A 19,721-nucleotide genomic window follows, 5' to 3' on the forward strand; every position below is an offset into this window, starting at 1 on the left:
CATGGAACCCCTCCAGGCCTGGGTTTTCTCACTGTGGTCCCACATTGAGTTATCTGAGCTCAAATGGAAAAACAAACGCAGCAAGTGCTTCGAGCAGTGCGAGACAGTCGAGAGAGTCCTTGTTTTCAAGGTCATTTTCGAGGTTGCTGGAGGAAGCAGGAAAGGGCTCTTTAGAGCCTGTCCTAGTTGCTGGATGGGCTGAGAGGAATGTGAGGTCTCCTTCGCAGCAGAAGTTTTAGAGAAAGTTAAGTTATAAATGAAAATAAGGAGCTCTGATGACAACAGAGCCTGTGCTGGGAGGACAGGTAGATCCTGCCGCCCTGCTTCCTCTGTTTATAATGCAGGCAGCAGGAGCAGGGCCTAAAGAGGCTCTGCAGGGACTAGAGGAATAAGAAATCCCACTGAAAAAGCTGGTTCATTCCCATCATCCAAACACTTCTCCCAACCTGGGGTTGGATTGGGCCCAGCAAGGGCTCCCGCTCACCTGGCCCCAGTAGGGACATCACCAACACATCCCAAAATGGGGATGGAAGCCGCTGCTCTCACCGCAGGGTGCGGTGTTGACCTGGCCCCTGGGTAACGAGGCACAGTGGGCTATACGTCATTTCAGCATTTATGGTCAGAAATGACACCTTATAGTAACTGAAGTTCCTCTTGCTGCAGTCTCCACATTCCCCTCTGTAGTTTGCACCCTTAATTAATACATCCTCAGTTCAGTTAGGTCCCTTTACTTCTGTGTGCCTGACATTACAAGGATCCCTCTATTACTGCCTTGTGTTAAAGTCTAGTGTACAGATGTATCAAGAAGGAGCAGCCAGTGTGAGCAGTCCAGGAACGGGCCTGCATTGTGCCCCCAGCCCTCAGCCCAGGCACCCCGGGAGAGCACCCCTGCTGCCTCAAGCAGCTCGCCCTCCCGCGGGGCACTGTTGATCACTTGTGCACAGCGCCATTCCTCTGGTGAGCTCTGGACTGCTTGAGGGCAGGCAGGACTCACCAGCAGAGGGCCCCACGTGGAAGAAACTTTTGCTGAATAGTTTTAGGAGGAGTGAATTTTGTAAATGGAAAGGAAGCCAGGGCTGTGCTCAGCCGCTGCTCAGGCTTGGCAGGAATGCAAAGTTTTGTTCCTACAGTGAGTTTTGGGAGAAAGATTTAAAAATACCTGCCTTTAACACTCTATTAGGTATTCTCAGCTGTGTTCACTTTTAATTTTTCTTACATAACTTAGTTAGGAATGAAAGCCATAGATGGAGTCTTTCCTAACCTCAAGCAATCTGGGAAACCGTCCACATGGATTTTGGCGTCTGCTGTTGATTATGCACAGCTTCTCTTTGCCATGGAGATGAGATGGTGCTTCCTCCATCGCTACCTTGCACCCATAGCCCTCAGATGCCCCATTGCCTGGGGCCACTTTTGGGAAGAGGGGTCTTAGACACTTACCCAGCAAGCGCATCAACAAGAACTGCACCCCGATGGCAAATGACTTTTCCTCCTGGTTCACCACACTGAAAAGACAGACAGCAAATCAGCAGTGGGAGGATTCAGGGCTGCACGATCCCTTGGGTAAGGGACAGCCAGCCTCAGAGCGGGTCAGAACCAACCCTCATGCGGCCTGACGAGCCCTCTGGTGATTGGGTTCACCTGGGCTGAATGCTCTAGTTCTTTACATCAGTGGTCTCAAAGCGTGGTCCCTGGATCATCACCATCCCCTAGGAGCTTGTTAGATATGCAGATTTTCAGGCCCACCCCGGACTTACTGAGTCAGAAAGTCTGGGGATGGGGCCCAGCAATCTGTATTTTACCTCCAAGAGGTTCTGATGCACCACTGAGAACCACTGGTCTGTGTGATTTTCAGGGCTGCCCAGAGCCCCCTTCAAGAAGCAGAGGGCAGTAGAGGCTAGGAGTGGAGAGAAGGATGCTGTGGGTGTGTTGATAGCAGCAGGTCTGAACAACTCCCACAGAATGTCTTATACCAGTAAAAGACAGCCCTGCTGCAAAGTGTAATTAGAGCCCTTGGGCTGCAGGCTTCTGTGCACAGCTAAAAGAATTCCCTACCCCGGGCTAGCTTGTGGGTGTGTGCATACAACTCCACCCTCAGAAAGGTCCCATGTTTGGCTTAATGCTCTGCTGCAGCTGTCTGGAAATTCTTAATTTTTGAGCCAGGGGCTTTACATTTTCATTTGCAATAGGTCCTGCAAATAAGGTAGCTGGTCCTGCCCCTAACCATCTTCCTTCAAGAGAGGAAAATGTGTTTGGCTAAGGAAGGAGATTCAGAGAAAGTGGGAGACAGCCCTGCCATCCCAGCTGGGGAGTGGAGAGAGGGAGAGGACACCCCCACACAAGGTAGGGAGCCAGCAGCTGGCCAGCAGAGGCACCTGATGAGTGACTTTACTCCAGGACTCTCTGTGCTCTGAGCACACACACTCCCAGTGGGTGCTTGTTGGGAAGAGCTTTCAGTACTAGGGGACAGTGAGGAAGGGAGCTCAGAAGTAATCCCCAGGCCTCTACCTATGGTTTGTTTCACCACCACCATCACAGTTCCACTAGCAAACTGGAAAGTGACCTTTGCCCAGCCTCTGAGGGATGGCCCGGCGAGAGAAATACTCACTGGGGCAGGGGAAGAGGCACCCCTTGGGGCCCCCCAGTGTAAAGTGTCTCAAATCCTGTTGTGCCTACAGATCCCTCCAGTGGCCCAGTTCATAATAGATGCCTGCCTTGTCTTGGCCCTTGCCCTGGGCAGACTCCCCTAGATTCTCAGTGAAATGGGACTTGGCCACCCCAATTTGGCTTTTGATTGAGGTCCTGGGCCCCTTCTAGTCTCTGTCCCATGTGGCCCTGAATGAAAGCTGGCTTTCTGACCTCTCTTTCTCCTTCCACGTTTTCAGCTAGCCTTCACTTCCAGCTTGTGTTCCCATGGCTAACTGGGGGCCAGGACTCATACAAATAATGCTTGGGTCACCTACAAAGTCATTTTTTTTTTTTTTTTTTTCTGAGACAGAGTCTCATTCTGTCACCCAGACTGGAGTGCAGTGGCTCAGTCTTAGCTCACTGCAACCACTTCTTCCCAGGTTCAAGCAATTATCCTGCCTCAGCCTCCCGAGTAGCTGGGACTACAGGCACCCACCACCATGCCCGGCCAAGGTTTTGCCATGTTGCCCAGGCTGGTCTTCAACACCTGACCTCAGGTGGTCCACCCACCTCGGCCTCCCAAAGTGCTGGGATTACAGGTGTGAGCCACCACACCTGGCTTATAAAGTCATCTTTAAGCCTCTCCTTCTTCACACTAAATAGCATCAATCCTGTCATGTTTCCCAGTGGGATTTATCTTTAAATCATTGTGGGATCCGGGGGCCTCCTCTCCACCCCCTACCCCCACTCAACCTAGAAAGGAGAGCTTTTTCTAGAGAAGCCCATCCTGTGGTTGAAATGATGCTCTGCTCTTCATGACTTCCTCATCCCTGGGATTTAACAGGAGTCCTCTGGGAGGAGATTTGACAGGGATTGCCCTTTTCCCTGCTGCACAGGGACTTGCCAGGGAGATTTTCTTACCCTGTCCCGTCTCCTCATCATGGCCTCGTGTAGTTTTATGTCAGGGCTAGAGGGTCCACTGTGGTCCATCTGACCCAAGGTGCAAGAAGGGAAGCCTGCTGAAGAGTCTCAGGTGAAGGTGTCAGTGCTTTGAATGTGCAGGATGGGGAGCAGTAGAGAAGGGAGTGACTGTGGCGTCAGGGAAGGCAGCACGCTGTGGGTTCCAAGCATCCCTGCACCTTCTTGCTGAGTAAGCTTAAAATGCAAAGTCCTGACTACTGTTTTCCTGCACCGTTTCTCAGAGTCGTAGTTGCAATGAGCAACTCTGAGGCATGAGTTAACGTTTCCTCTAAGACCAGGAGCAGCATTGCTCGCTGGTCACCGTAGAAGTGGTGGCTCTTCTATGCTCAGTGTTCTTACAAAGTGTGCACCTGGGCCTCTCTGTGTCACCCCTGTAGGATTTGGGGGGCAAGGATAACTGACACACCCTAAGTTTTGTGCTTTCTGTGCTGTAATAAAGTATTTTGTCTTTGACCCAGGAGTCTCCCATCTTCTGCCAGCATCCTTGAAATAGTATTTGATTTGACAGCTTTCAAGCTAACTTGATAGCTCACTTATAAATAGGGTAAAATCCCAGATCCCAACAAGTGGCTGCATCTGCTCCTTCCTTTTCTCCGAGGCTTCTGGGGAAAACAGGTCATAGACACCTAGCTAGCTGTTAATTATTATTATTATTATTATTTGATTAATAGTGATAATTAACCAATATATAGAACACCTTTTATTTACAAAGCAATTTACCATGTAATCCTGACACCAACCCTTTGAGGTCGACATCATTATCATCATTTCATGAATGAGGAGACTGAGGCTCAATGAGGCTAGGCAACACCCTAACACAGCCAGTATGTGGCAGAGCAGAGACTTTGATCCTGGCACCGGGAGTCCAAATCCTGCGTTTTTGCCCTCTCTACTTGCGGGGTGAGTGAGGACAGGAGGGAGGGCAGCAGGGGTGGGTTAGGTGAATTTGGTACAAATGTTGTTTTCTCCTTGCAGCCAGTGAGGTGAAGAGCGGGTCATTCCCAGTGAAAACCTCAGAGGCATCATTGCCAGCTGCCAGCTGTAACGGGACACCCTGCTCCTCCCCTCCAGCTCTGGCCAGCCACTCCCTTCCTGACCTGAGGACTTGGTCCTGGAGCCAATCGTACCGGGATTTTCTCATTTTCATCTTTTTCCACAGCCCTCACTCTGACTCTGAAACTTTCCACATTTTCCTGCCTTGGTTTTATGCATCCAACTAAATTATCTTTGCTCTTCTCATTTCTTTTAGAATTTAAAAATAAGCAAACCTACAGGCATTTCCAAGGTGTGGAGCCAGGCAGCCTGGCTTCAACAAGTGGCTCAGCCATTCACTGGCTCTGCCATACTAGGCTAGTGATTTTTCTTTTAATTATTATTATTTTTTGAGACGGAGGCTCACTCTGTCACACAGGCTAGAGTGCAGTGGCACAATCTTGGATCACTGCAACCTCCGCCTCCCAGGTTCAAGTGATTCTTCTGCCTCAGCCTCCCAAGAAGCTGGGATTACAGGCACCGGCCACCACGCCCAACTAATTTTTGTATTTTTAGTAGAGATGGGGTTTTGTCATGTTGGTCAGGCTGGTCTTGAACTCCTGACCTCAGATGATCCCCCTGCCTCGGCCTCCCAAAATGCTGGGGTTACAGGCATGAGCCACTGCACCCAGCCTAGGCTTGATTTAACCTCTAATGTTCAGAGTGGAGGCACCAACAGGGCCTGTGTCACACGGACGCTGTGGGACTGAATGAGGCCCTGCAATGAGGAGCTCAGCACAGTGCCTCCCAGGGCAGGGCTCCCAGCACTGTTGCCATTATTATTATTTCCCCTCAGCAAAAGAACATTGCACATTGTCATTCAAAGGACTCTGAGGGCGAGAAAAGGGGGGAGAAATGAGAAACAGGCAACTAGGCGCAAAGTCAAAGGGAGTTGTGGGGAAGGAGAAGCCACGCCCCAGACCCCCAGAGGTTTGCCACTCACCGCAGAACCATCATGTAGAGGGGGTTGTGGGAGATGCAGGCTATCAGGGACACGAAGGAGATGAGGAAGATGGCCGGGAGCAGGAAGTGGGCACAGGGGATAGGGCACGATCCTGTCTTTGCTGAAGCGGATCCCCCAGTCACACAACTGCAGTTCAAATAGATCTTGAAGAAGAAGGGGAGGGGAAAAAGGGAAAATTTGTGATTATTTCACTTTCACACACTTCAGAGGTCTGCACCAGCTCTTGCTGGAGACTTAGGTTTCAACCCTTGTGTTCTCTGGATCTGGTTCCCAGGGAAGCTGGCTGAGGCTGAGGAGGCCAGGCGAGGATTTCAAGCTGCCCCAAGCGTCCCACCTCTGTCACTGTTTGGGCAACAGAAACCATCTTCTGGGATGGGCTGGACTCCTCCAGAAGTCACATCTGCCTCTGGATGCCCAGGAACACTGCCAGGCTAGGACCCCCACCCCCAGCTTGGAGCCAGGAGCCCAGGAGGGCTCTCCTTTGGGCCAGGCCTCTTGTGCCCAGCAGTGGCGGTTTTGCAGATTGTTGTTTTTGCTGTTTGTGTGTTTATTGCAGAGGGAGGGATAACCAGTAGGAGGGCAATGGGAACACAGTGGAATTCCCTAAGTTCTGATTCTGTCAGGCCTTTGCTGGAGCTCCCTGCCTGAAAGAAACTCCTTCTGCCTAGAAGGGACTCCTGAGAAGGAGGCCCCTGTCTCAAGTCTGCAAGTCCGTATGGCTCAATACTGTTGTCCAACTCACGTTGGTGGCCACTGCCCTTGTCTGGTGGTCTTCACCTTCCTTCGCTGCCCTTGTCAGATGGCCCAGCCTGTGACAATTTCAGTGTCCAAGCAGTTACAGGACTAATATTGGAACTAATGGACTAGTATGTTTCCTTCTGCCAACAGTGGTAACTATGCACTCTCTTCACTTGGCCCCTAGGAAACTCCAAAGTTAGTTATATACAATATTGCTGTTACTCTCCTCAGTCTAGATTTTTTAAACAGAGATTTTTTTCTTTATAATTTACTGATTTTTTTCTTGATATTTTGCTAATGGATTTTTGTCTTGAGGTACGTATGCTGTTATGGGAAACTTGCCAAGATTATTTCTGGAAATAGGTGACTCAGAGGTAAGTTAACAAAGATAAGAAAACCACAGAAGCCACCACAACTGGAAGGCAACTCAAAGAGCATCTTGTCCAAGTTCCTTGTCCTTCCTCTGCCTGGGAGCCACACTCCTTTGCCTGCAGTGGTGGCAGTGGCAGCAGCCTTGCCCTGTCCTTTTAGAGGAGGTTGGTAACTAGGCGCTAGCCTTGCCCATCTCCTCCATACAGGCTTAAGGGAATAAGGCATGTTCCTAGCTTATGTTAACTGCACAGTCTTCTCATTGCTCAGCAGTTCCTAAGCCTGGCCTGCCTGGCTCTGGCTCCTGCCTGCTCCCTGGCCAGCTGGGCGTGACATTCCTCCTGCAGCACCAAGCCTGGTCTTTTCTCTTCTTTCCTACGGCGTGCCCAGTACATTCATGCCCATGGGACTTGTACTTGCTGCTCCCTTTAGCTGGAATGCACTGCTCCTGGTGTACATAGAATTCTGTTCTTCTGGTTGTTCAGTTCTAATGTCACCCCCTCCAGGAGGCCCCTGGGAACTCTCCATCCTATTAAGTCCTTCCATGGCATGGGTTACTTTCTAGAATTACCCTGTGTGTTTATTTGATAGAATGCACACTCCATGAGAACAGGGACCTTGTCTGATGGGTTCACTATCACGTCCCCAGCACTCACGGCTGTGCCCAGTGTTCTGTTTATTGAATAACTAAACAAATGACTCAAGTCAGTTTGCTGCTGGCTGATCCTAGGAGGTGTGGAGCCACAGAAAAATGGACTGTACTTTGCCAAGCGAGTCCAGTGAATGGAGGCTGCCCAAGTGGAAGGCTGGTGGCTAGAAGATAAATGGCTTTGAATAGAAGTGCCCCAAACTGAGGCAGAGCCCTGGGTTCAAGTCCCAGGTCAGCCCGAAATAGCTGCATGACTCCAGGCCAGCCATGTGGCCACACCTGGGAGCTGAGGGGTTGAACCAAATGCCCTCGGCTACTGCTTCTGGCTCTACCCTTCCAGGTCCATGTCACAGAAGCCTAATGCCCTCAATTTATCTGGGCCACGGCCAGCCTGCAGGACCCAGAGATGCCCATGAGGACCCTCAGGATGGGGCTCAAAGGCCTCAGCTGAAGGAGTGCTTTGACTGGTTTCTGCTCTGAGCAGTTAGGCCTCAAGAATGTGAATTTGTTGGATGTCGGCCAGTCTTTAATTGACTGTGGGCTGTCGGCATCTGGTCATGACCCCAGGGTTAGGGAGGTAGAGAGAGGCTGGATGTGGCTCAGAGGAGGCCAGGATGCTGGTAATGAGTGTGTGTGTGGAGCCCCGCCTATCCTGGAGCCGAGAAACAGTCTTTGAGGGCATGCACTGAGCTCCGAGATCCTGTGGGGCTCCTCTTGCCTCTGGACCCTGGCTGCCCTTACCAATTGCTTGGAGGTTGCAGAGCTCATGTTGATGTTTCTGCAGCCAGCGTGGCAAGGGGAGAGGTACTCGATTCCATTGTCCCCACAGACGGGGTGGAAGATAGAATCTGGGCACGAGCAGTCCCTGCGGCAGGCGGGAGGCTGCGGATGTATAGAACTTGATGTGCTGCCAGCAAAAGAGGAAACGGGGAGTCAAACAAAGCAAGACCAAAGAAAAACCCTACCCTCCAGCCCAGTGTGAGTTCCTGGCCTGGTGAGTGTGTCTGTGCATCTTTATTTATTTTGGGCCAGTGCCACCCTGGGATGTGAATTATGCCTGGTGGAGCCAACAGTGAATTTGCCACTGTTTAGTGGTCACGGCATCTCTCCATTTCTTCTGCCACTGGGAGCCCAAATCCACTAATTATGCGCTGGGAAGGCCTGACTGGTGAATCCCCCACCACAGTAGGGGTCAAGACAACCAACTAACCAGAAAGGGCAGCTGCAATGGGCAGGTCACAGACAATATTCACCTTCCCTCTTCTTCAGCCTGAAAAACAGTGGCTGGGACCGCTGAGGCAATCCAGGATTTAGTTAGCTCTCTGTCTCCTAGATTAATGTAGACCTTGCCTAGGTTACTGCATCCCCATGAGCTTCAACCAGAGGTTTCACTGGTTGATCTCACTGTTCCCCAGTATCTGATATTCATGACCTTCTTCAGGGAGGGTTGGGAAAGGGGCTGATAAACCACTGTCCAGATATTTCACTAGTATAACTGTACAAATGAGAGTTCATCTCATGTGCCAGATGCTGTGCCCGGGGGCTTTCATGCACAATCATCACAATGAGTCTACAGTGAATTACTCGCCTTCTGTGGATTAGAAAACCAAAGCTTAGATAAGGTAAGTAACTCCCCCAACTAGTAAGGAGCACTGGCATAGAGTCCAGGCCTGTCTGAGGACAAAGCCGTGTGCTAAACTACCAATGGACGCTGCCAAAAGGCCCAAAGGCTTCTCGACTTTTCTCAGTCCACAGTCAGCCTGCAGAAGTGCTGTACAGACCAGGGGTGATCTCCCTACCCCAAGCAACCCTCCCTTCCCTCAAACCCCTTCTCTCCTTCACCCACCAAAGACAGAGGAGGTCATTTCAAAGAAAAAAAGATAGAGAAAATACCAGGGCTAAAAGGTACAGCATCTCCAAATGTTGCAACTTCATTAGGCAAAGTCTTAAAAAAAGCTTGTTGACAGGTGGCACCCAGGAAAAAAAAATAAAATGCCCCTTGCTTGGCATCCTCCCCCTCCCAGGGCTCTGAAGCTCTTCCTGAACATAAAGCCCAAGTTAACACTGTGACCCATATCGCTGTCTGCAAACCAACAGGCAGACTTTACCTGCCCTCCTCCTCACCTGCCCTAATTTTTCAAGTCTGCCATCACTCTCATTATTCTCCAGATCTTTTCAAGTCTCCTTTCATCTCTCTTCAGCAGCTCAATGAAACTGAAATTCTAGCCAGCACAGAGCTGATGCTAAACATAGCTTATTTCCTGGTTCCTGTGGCTCACAGCCCTACAAATTCATCCTGAAATCAAACAAATTAGTTTTTGGTGCTTCTTAAGAAAACAGAACTCTAACCCTGATTGCTGGTGGCCCAGTAAGAGCCTTTGATCTCTTCTCATAATGGAGCATACCATTCAAGACCTGATTTTCTAAGTTGCCACGTGAGAGATCAGATCAAAAGTGGGCCGGCCGGGGTGGCTCACGCCTGTAATTTCAGCACTTTGGGAGGCTGTGGCAGGCAGATCACTTGAGGTCAGGAGTTTATGACCAGCCTGGCCAACATGGTGAAACCCCACCTCAACTAAATGTTTGTTTAATGTTTGTAAAAATACAAACATTAGCCGGGTGTGGTGGTACACACCTGTAAGCCCAGTAACTTGAGAGGCTGAGGCATGAGAACTGCTTGAACCTGGGAGAAACACTTGAACCCGGGAGGTGGAGTTTGCAGTGAGCAAACTCCTTGAACCTGGGAGGTGGAGAAACACTTGAACCTGGGAGGTGGAGTTTGCAGTGATCACGCCACTGCACTCCAGCCTGGGTGATGGAGCAAGACCAGAATCTGTCTAAAAAAAAACAAATGTGTACAGCAGAGAAGAGAGTTGAGGAAGCAGGAAGGAAGATGTATAACAGCCGAATCTAGGCCCTGGCCTTAGCAAAGGGGATCTCTGTGCCCCTTATTCCCATTACCTAGGGGGGTAGACTTCGGCCACAGTTGGGGTGGAGCATCCCATGAAGAACAGGGGAACACAAAGGATCATGGAGATGGTGATGATGGTGGTAGCTACGCGGGGAATGGTTTGCAGAGAGAAAACAAAGCGCTTCATGAGGATTCCTCCAAACAGCATCCCCAAGGCTGCAGCAGGGAGGTTCACAGCACCTATAAGGGAAAAGAAGCTGGTGATCCAGGTGCACAGGCCTGGGACTGCATGTGGGCTACAAACGTGAGCTGGATCACTGAGAAGGAAGCATGGCTTCAGGAAGGAACATTTGGTATGTTAAATTATAATATCAATAGCTGACATTAATTGAGCATCTACTGCTTGCCAGGCACACCTAGAGAAATACCTTGAGACAGGATTGCCTGGTCTATACAAAGAATACAGAAGTGGGGTTCTTGCAGCTTAAGAGATGTGGGTTGAATATGCATTTATTAAGCACCTTTCATTCCTTGGGGCCTCTTTGCATGGGACCACATGGGGTTAGCAACACGGGAGTGATGACCCCTATGTACCAGTCAGAGATGGAAGGCCTGAGGGGTAAAGTCATAGCCAAGGACCAGCCAGGGGGTGCACGGGAGTCACCCTCAAATCTCATGCACTGATCACCTCGCCAACTCCATATGGTTAAACTCACCTGTGAGTTGGGCCCAATGATTTCCTAGGGTAATTGGTGGGACCACATCTGTAGTTCTCAACACAGTTGAAAAAATACTAACGCTGGGCCCCACCTCCAGAGATTCTGGTTTCATTAGCCTGGGGTAGGGCCAGGCATCTGTGTTTTGTAAAGCTCTCCAGAGGAGCCTCTGGTGCAGCCTCAGTTGAGAATGACTAAACCGTGCACTCTCTAACCAAAGCAAATATATTCAGGTCCCTGGAGAAGAAGAGAAAACCCAGGAGGCATTTTGTCTAACCTCAAATTCAACCTTCCCTCTTTCCTGTGTTGTCCCTGATGATGTCAGGGCCTTTGGGAAGCTGTGAGAATTCCAGCCCCTTTACAGGGAGGAAGGCAGCCCCCAGCCTCCACCCACTCCTGACTGGAAGGATAGGAGTCAGAAATCTGCCAAGAACTTTCTAGACTGCCAACCAGGAAAACTGTCCTTAAAATTCCTTCTCCTGGGCAGTCCTCCTCCGGCCCCTGCCTGTGTCCGGTCTGGCCTGCACCCATCCCTGAATGCGTGGCTGGAGTGCCTGTCTCCTGGCCCAGGCAAGCCCTACGGCTCCTACAGCACCCTCTGGACTCACCAATGAGGAAGTTGGCGTAGGCCGCTGAGGTGCCATACTGCTTCTCCAGGAACTTGTTGAGGAAGGTGGAGAGGCCAGCAATGACGGAGGAGAAGGTGCACTGGGCCAAGACCACCAGCACGAAGAGCGGGTTCATCAGGAGCCTCAGAAAGATGCGGGGAAACCCTGTGAACAGACTGCCGTCAAGAGCCGGCTTCTGTGGCAGCCAGCATGGGGCACCCCTTCCTGCCCCCTCCTTCTGAGCAACTCTCTTTTCTAGGAAGGGGCAGAATCTGAGCACCAGGGTGTTCTGTGACCAGTCTAGGGGCATACAGCCACTCGAGCCCCCTCTCCACATGCTCACAGTGCCTGAAAGAAACCAGGCGGCAGGCAGATAGAAATAGGACTAACACTGGGAACAGTCTCCTCACATGCCTGCCACCTCCACAAGAAGGCAAGAGGGGAAGTGGGAGAAGAACATGGGACCAGACCGCGGGGTGGCCATGTGACTGATCCAGTGCAATTTGGGTCTCCCGGTACCTGCAAAGTAGTGGTCACCAGGATCCCTGACAGAACCCCTGGGCTGCAGGCACACCTAGGGGATGGGCCAGTTCCGGGCCATCTGCTCCTACTGCCCCTTACCACATACAATACCACAGGGGCTGGGGTCCCCTGGCCATTATCCCCTCCCCTGCACTGCGCCAGCCCACCCAGAGCTGCAGGGTCAATTACGTTTAATGAAATCCACCAGGGAGCCTCTTGACTTGGCCTCCTCCAACTTCCCTGCTTCGTCTGCTGTGGCAGGATTCCTCTGAAGGCAATGAAAGGGGTGAATGTTCACGGCCCAGGCTCACTGCAGCCACCCTTCCCTCGGCCCTTGAGTCTCTGGCCTCAGAGGCTCAAGGCTGGGCAGAGGTGAGCCGCCCCAGGCGTGTGTGCATGGGAGGGCATCCAGAGAATGCTCTCTTGAAGCAAACAACACCTGCATTTCTGTGAGCCTGGTGTTTTGGCCGACAATCAAAACACATCTATGTCAATGCCTCCCACGATACCTGTGGGCATATTATTTCATATCTAACTTTCCCATGACTGTTGCCAAAGGTGTCTTCCTGGACCCCACTCCTCACCCCCATCTGTCATGGCTACACTTCTCCCCTACGCTCAGATTCCAGGGGATACTGGCTTCTGGGACACTCTGGTCTAGAATGCCATCTGTTTCCAGCCCCACCCTCCTCCCCCTTTCTATCTCCTCTCTGGGATTCTTGCTTCCTCCTGAGCCTAAAGGTGAGTGCTGCTCAAGGCTCTGTCCTAAACCTTTACCTGCACTTTCTTGGGTATACTACACCAGGGAAACTTCCTACCTCTTCTGACCTTGTCAGCTCCAGCTTAAGGCCCTGCAGCTCTGAGCTACCTTTCAGATGTGAGGCCCCTGGGCTCTGACAGCCTTAGGATCCTGCCGGGAACTCAGGAACTCATCGCCAGGAATAGGCTCTCCCATTCACTGAGTGCTTACTCCCTGCTGGGCCCATGCCCAGTATTCACATGCTTTGTCTCATTCCTCACAACTCCTTCCCATATCGCTACTCTAATTAGCTGGAGCACTGTAAAGAAGAGGAAGCTTAGGAACAAAGAAACTTGGCAAAGATCACTCAGCTAGTTTATTGCTTTTTAATTTTCTTAATTATTTTTTTAGAGGCAGGGTCTCACTCTGTCACCCAGGCTGGTGTGCAGTGGTGCAGTCATAGCTCACTGCAGTCTTGAACTCCTGAGTTAAGTGATTCTCTCACCTCAGCCTCCCAAGTAGGTGGGACTACATGCACTCAACACCATGCCCACCTAAGTTTTTAAAATAAATTTTTTTTTGTAGAGATGGGGTCTTGCTATGTTGCCCAGGGTGGTCTTGAACTTCGTTCCTTCCCTACCCACCAATCTCAACCTGGGCTCAAGCAATCCTCCTGCCTTGGCATCCTAAAGTGTGAGATTACACACCTGGCCAACTCAGCTGATTTATAAGCAGAAGAGCTGCATTCAAACCCTGCCTGACCCCAGCACCTGCATGATGTGCAGCCAACCTCTGAAATTCTTCCCCAAGACAAGCTGAGGTCCTCCCACCCCTGCCCCTCTTCCCCCAGCTGGGCCTAGATTTTATATACCTCACTGTCAAACATTGAGCTCTATTTTGGGCCTTGAAGCCTAGGCATAAACTTTAGCTCATTCTTCTCCTCCAAGCCAGCTCAGCTCACCGCTGAGCCCTTCTGGGCATCCACCCTAGGAATGTCTATCCTTATCCTTGCCCTGTCCCAGCTCTCTGACAACCATTGCTGCATTCCCCATCTCTCACCTGGTCTCTGCACTGGCCTCTTCAGATGTCCAGCTTCCATTCCTTCCCTACCCTCTAAACTCAACCTAGCTGCCATATTGCCACCCAAGTAGCCACCCAGTCACTGCAGTGCCCCATAACTTCATGAAATTAGAACAATCTTTAGATCCTTCAGCTTAACATCAAGCCCCTACCCAGACTTCTCTTCCTTGCTCTCCATTCTCATCCTGCCCTGATTCCTTTCCCCAGTAGGTATGACGAAGGTGCTCAGAAGGTCCCCTGCTCAAAATATGCTCCAATCTCAGCCACCCTCATACTCTTCAGTGCTAGAAATCCCTCAGTTTTTCAGGTTCAAACATTGATAGGCCCTATTAAATGTAAAAGTTGACTATACCAGGTCGCAGACTTGGCTTTTATTGGCTCTTAATTCTTTTTTTTTTTTTTTTGAGACGGAGTCTCGCTCTGTCGCCCAGGCTGGAGTGCAGTGGTGCGATCTCAGCTCACTGCAAGCTCTGCCTCCCGGGTTTATGCCATTCTCCTGCCTCAGCCTCCCGAGTAGCTGGGACTGCAGGCGCCCACCACCTCGCCCAGCTAGGTTTTTTTTGTATTTTTTAGTAGAGACGGGGTTTCACCATGTTAGCCAGGATGGTCTCGATCTCCTGACCTCGTGATCCGCCGTCTCGGCCTCCCAAAGTGCTGGGATTACAGGCTTGAGCCACCGCGCCCGGCCTGGCTCTTAATTCTTTAGCTCAATTTAGATAAGCTCAGTGTTTCCCAAACTGTTCCCTGGAGGTCTCCTGATCCTCGAGATGCTAACATGGTAAGGGAACATGGAGCAGATACCACCTTTTGGAAATTCACCAACACCCTCACCTCTCAAAGCCTCTGGGAAGTCCTGCATCATGAAATTTGTTTAGATTTCACCCTGGATTTGCTTAACATGCTGTAGCTTTTTAGCTCTATTTATTTTGTACCCCAACATCTCTTTCTTAAACTCCCATAGGTAGAGTCATGGGCTCTTGGAATCTTACCTTTGCTCCTATGGGCATTACTCGAGGGAAGAAAAAAAAGGGGAAAGACGTGAGAACCAAGAAGACTGAAGAAATAAGCAGGCCTAGCCACCAGGCTCCAATCCATCGGGGGTCACCCGGGACCAAGTTAACTGCAGCTGAAGAGAAACCAAAGGGTGCAAGTGTTTGTTGAATGCATGATCTCACCTTACTGGAAACAGAACCTCTGATCAGAGGGAGTTTTACTGATTTTCCTCCCAGGATGGAGAAGAGGCAAGCCATGAGCTAGATTCTCGGTCAAAACAGCATTCCCTCTCCCAGCTACTGGTCTTCCCAGAGGACCAGGGCCACTGCACATGAAGCAGAGCATCAGAAAATCCCCGGGCAGGAGGGAGCAGTACCTTCACCTCCTTATTCAACTCCCAGCCCATGGTAGGAGTAGTGAAGAAGGGAGCTGACTCTCACTCACAAGGGCACACCATGGGCCAGACCCTAGACCACGTGCTTTCCATCTGTTTTCCACTGGGTTCTCCTAGCAAGTCTGCCCACTTCTCACCAGTCAAGAAACTGAGGATAGAAGGGGTTAAGTCCCTTGCCTCAGGTTAAGGCTAGTAAGTGCCATTTCATTGGTCAATTTCAAACCTACATCTTCCTGGTATGCAAACCTGCCCTCTTAACCATTAAACTACTGCCTCCCAACTTTATGGATCCCTAACAAAGGAGGCCCCATAATCCTTAGAAGCCTAAAGAAACAGCCATCAACTGTGTGAGCTGCCTGGCTTCCAAAGGAGCAGCTTTCTCTTGGCAATTCTCTTGCACACGTGTAAAAGTCTGCCATTGTGTTTCTCTGTGTAAAGAAACTATCCAGGCCTAAAGGGAAGGAGAAGGTGGCAGAACGGTTCAGTCAAATCATGACAAGCATCCCTGGGCACTGCCCTGAGTGGACTGGGCGCTCAGTAGCTGGTCTCTTTGGACAACCAAGAGCCAGGAGCCAATTCGGGAAGTGCCAGCAAAAGGACAGAGATGGCTTGATTCTGAGGCATGAGACACCCCCTGGCTTTCCACTTTCATTTGAAGTACAGCCAAATGACACCATGCAGATGGCACTGTGGTCTGACAGTCCTAGGGATGGGAGTCTAGGCTCTGGCAGCATGGTTGCAACTAGCACCTGCCAGATATCTGTGGCCTGACCTGTGTGCAGGGCACTGGTGTGGGTACTCTTCCTGGAGTCTGGCTCAGTCCTGCCTTTCAGCCACGGCTCCAGCTGAGGGAACTTCATATCCTACCCACACACTCCCCACACTCTCCACCCTACAGCACTTTGCCTGTCCCTCTGTTATGGTGCTGACCTTCCCCGTCTTGTGGGAGACTGGGTAGTGTGGCACATGCTCACAAAGGCAGGAAGCCCTTGCTTGATTCATCCTGGGCCTGGATCCCTGAATGGTTATCTCAGAACTTTTGCCAGTGTCTAGGGACTATATCTTCTCATCCATACCACTTGTTGAAGAATACAAACTCATACTGTTGACTTCTTAATATACATCAGGCTTGTTCTGATCTTTACAACAACTTTATTTTACTATCATTAGCTCCATATTACAGATGAGGAGCTGAGGCACAGAAAGACAAAGTCACTTGCCTAAGATCACTTGGCTAATAGGAGATGGAACCAGGATGAGACCCAGGCAGTCCCATCCCAGCACCCACACAGTCAAACACCATGTTATACCCTCTGGATGTGAGTCATCATCCATGTGTATATTTTATATGGTGTTTCTTTTTTTCCTCAAAAGAGCTCTTATTAAATCTTGTTTCTTTTTTTAAAAAAAAAGAACCAGCAATATCTTAGAATCAAAGAACCATAGAAATATTTTTAATGCCACCACCAACATGGGCGTTGTGGCGGCAACACCTGAGGCCCTGCCCTAGGCTCCAAACTTCTTTTTTTTTTTTTTTTTTTTTGAGGCGGAGTCTCGCTCTGTCCCCCAGGCTGGAGTCCAGTGACCGGATCTCGGCTCACTGCAAGCTCCGCCTCCCGCGTTCCCGCCATTCTCCTGCCTCAGCCTCCTGAGTAGCTGGGACTACAGGCGCCCGCCACCATGCCCGGCTAGTTTTCTTGTATTTTTTAGTAGAGACGGGGTTTCACCGTGTTAGCCAGGATGGTCTGGATCTCCTGACCTCGTGATCCGCCCGTCTCGGCCTCCCAAAGTGCTGGGATTACAGGCTTGAGCCACCGCGCCCGGCCTCCAAACTTCTTAAGGACAGAAAGTGAGTTTGCTTCAGCAGGTTGTTCCCCACAGTAGCCAGCCTGGGCCCTGAGAGAGGAGGCGCACACTGTCTGCTCCTAGCTGTCCGAGGGACTGCAGGGATGAATGAGGATGTGGCAGAGCACATCTGGATCTGAAGCTTCATTCTCTGTTCTGATTGAATGAGGGGGCCGGGGGCTGCTTTATTGAGCTGGGGATGGGAGTGGGTGTCCTCTGCACACACTCACCTGTGTTGACTCTGCCGTAGTCCACATAGATCTGCAGCATGACAGAGCCCAGCAGGTACCCAAAAGCCGGTCCAAATACAGAGATGGCAAATAAGATGGCTGGAAATGGAAGTAAGGGGAAGGAGACTGAGAGAAATGGAGAGAGTCTGGCCATGGGAGCTCCCAAGCTGAGGGAGAGTCTTGAGATGTCACTCCATCTGTCCCCAAGCCTGATAAGCCCACACCTATGGCATCTCCCACCAGCAAGGCCAGAACCACTCAAGATTCCAAGACATATAGAACCAAGGCTATTTCTACCTCCAGCCAACTTCCAAAGAGACCTGCTTGCCAGGAAGGAAACAGGCTCCGAGGCATTTAAAAATGCCAGGTGATGCTCCCTGTGGGTACAATGCTGGGGGCCCTCAGAGGAGCTTATGGTGCCACAGAGCCTGTGGGGGTGGTCTGTCTCGTCTGGAGGCCCTGAGGATGCTCAAAGTGGCTTGTTTTTTTTTTTTTTTTTTTTTGGTGGAGTTTCACTCTTGTTGCCCAGGCTGGAGTGCAATGGTACAATCTTGGCTCACTGCCACCTCTGCCTCCAGGGTTCAAGTGATTCTCCTGCCTCAGCATCCCAAGTAGCTGGGACCACAGGTGTGTGCCACCATGCCCAGCTGATTTTGTATTTTAAATAGAGGCGGGTTTCTCCATGTTGATCAGGCTGGTCTCGAACTCCCGGCCTCAGGTGATCCACCTGCCTCGGCCTCCCAAAGTGCTAGGATTACAGGCGTAAGCCACCATTTCCAGCCCAAAGTGGCTTGTTCTAAGGGAAGGATTTGGGTGTTCACATGGTCATCTGCTATCTGCTTTGCATGGGCTTCTTTGAGGCCAACCTTCCCCTAAGTTGATGTCTCACAGAAGACACATGTGTCCTGGCCTGTGCCTGGAGGACTAGACAGCAACAGTAGCTGCTGTTGGTTTAGGGTCTGTCCAGTGCCCAACACCAGCTAAGTGGTTACGTATGCCATCTCATGTATCCCACAGTCATCCAGTGCACAGATAATATCAGCTTCATTCTAGAGGTGAGAAACCTGGGGCCCTGGGGTTCAGCCACTTGCCTCAGATCACATAGCTGGGAGGTAACAGAGCTGACATTCAAACCAAATCTGTCTGATCCCCAGGCCTGTGAATTCATTTGCTGATTGTAAGCAAAGAGGGTGGGAACTCAGTTTAGTCCCCCAGGGCCTCATCAAGTGCTACATCAGGACCTCACCCCTCCCCAAAGCCCTCTTCAAACCCGTGACTCACAGATGTACAGGGGCGAGTTGCTGGGCTCTGAGAAGTCATCCACATAGGAGATCCCAAATGGCTGAATAGGCACTGTCCCGATGCCAGCCAGCAGCTGGGCAACCACCATCAGGCCCCACATGCTGCTGGTCTCCTTCTGGGGGTTCTGGGTGGTGCTGTGGCACTTACTGGGAGGCAGGTCCTGCCAATGCTTCTGGCAGAGCTCAGCCTGCAAGTGGCTATTGTTTCCTGCAACGAGAGTGCTTGCTGGTCTCCACCACCCTGGTCTCCTGGTTCCATCGGCTGGCCTCTAAACCTGGCCTTTCTCCCAGGCCCCTTGGGGAAGGACCAACTCTGGCCAGAGGCTGTGCTAGCAAACAGGACATGGCCCCTGAGGACCACGTCCTTCTGTCTGGCCAGCAGGAGGGACTCTAGAAACTAAGGTGAGAGAGAGGTAGAATGTGGGCTCCCTGGCCCCAGGAGCTGCTATTTCTCAGGTGGAGAGGAATTTTCTTCTCGTGAATGTCCATGCCTTCTCCTCCATGGGCACTGGTGGGCAGCGAGCACAGAGAGGTCAGTACCTTCATCCATGGAGGAAAGGGGCACCCAGCTGGAAAAGGGGGTTCCAGGGTCAAAGCCCAGGCCCGTCGGCCTCCAGCACCCTGTGCTCAGCCCTGGGGCTCTGGGTCCCCAGGGTTCTTTTCAGCAGGACAGAGGTCATGCTGTTGCACCGGGTTGGTGTCACCTATAACCTGGGTTGCATCCCTGGTTGTGACTCCCAGAGCCTTCACTTCTTAGTGAACCCAGCACCAAGTAACACTGGAAGACCTACTGCCAAAGACATTTAATATCCTTGCCTTTCTGGGGAAGCTCCCAGAACTTCTGATGCTGGAGGGGCTTTAAGACCCTCTAGTTCAACCTCTCATATTACAGATGGGGAAGCTGAGGCTGCTTCTTGAAGCCCTTCTGTGAGGGTCCCAGACACCCTGGGTGAAGCCTGTGGGCACTGTGGTTCCTGTGGCTGTGGCCCTTGCCAGGCTGGGCTGCTGCTTCCATGCCTCTGTT

General features: G+C 51.1%; 1 protein-coding gene across 2 annotated transcripts in view; it reads right to left on the minus strand.

Annotated features, from left to right (window-relative positions):
- Positions 1-19,721, minus strand: part of SLCO2A1 (solute carrier organic anion transporter family member 2A1) — an 87,641-nt gene that overhangs the window by 2,362 nt on the left and 65,558 nt on the right. The window contains exons 4-12 of one of the 2 annotated variants that reach the window (XM_017872424.1): positions 18,678-18,905; positions 17,397-17,495; positions 14,924-15,060; positions 12,305-12,383; positions 11,594-11,758; positions 10,320-10,509; positions 8,100-8,265; positions 5,582-5,745; positions 1,438-1,502 (exon numbers count right to left, since the gene is read on the minus strand). In XM_017872424.1, the coding sequence (XP_017727913.1) occupies positions 1,438-1,502; positions 5,582-5,745; positions 8,100-8,265; positions 10,320-10,509; positions 11,594-11,758; positions 12,305-12,383; positions 14,924-15,060; positions 17,397-17,495; positions 18,678-18,905 (1,293 nt within the window). The remainder of the gene's footprint in view (positions 1-1,437; positions 1,503-5,581; positions 5,746-8,099; positions 8,266-10,319; positions 10,510-11,593; positions 11,759-12,304; positions 12,384-14,923; positions 15,061-17,396; positions 17,496-18,677; positions 18,906-19,721) is intronic. The other variant, XM_017872425.1, reaches the window with a different exon arrangement.

This window comes from Rhinopithecus bieti, unplaced genomic scaffold (genome assembly GCF_001698545.2).
Source record: "Rhinopithecus bieti isolate Rb0 unplaced genomic scaffold, ASM169854v2 scaffold_7308, whole genome shotgun sequence".
In the NCBI taxonomy this organism is placed as follows: domain Eukaryota; kingdom Metazoa; phylum Chordata; class Mammalia; order Primates; family Cercopithecidae; genus Rhinopithecus; species Rhinopithecus bieti.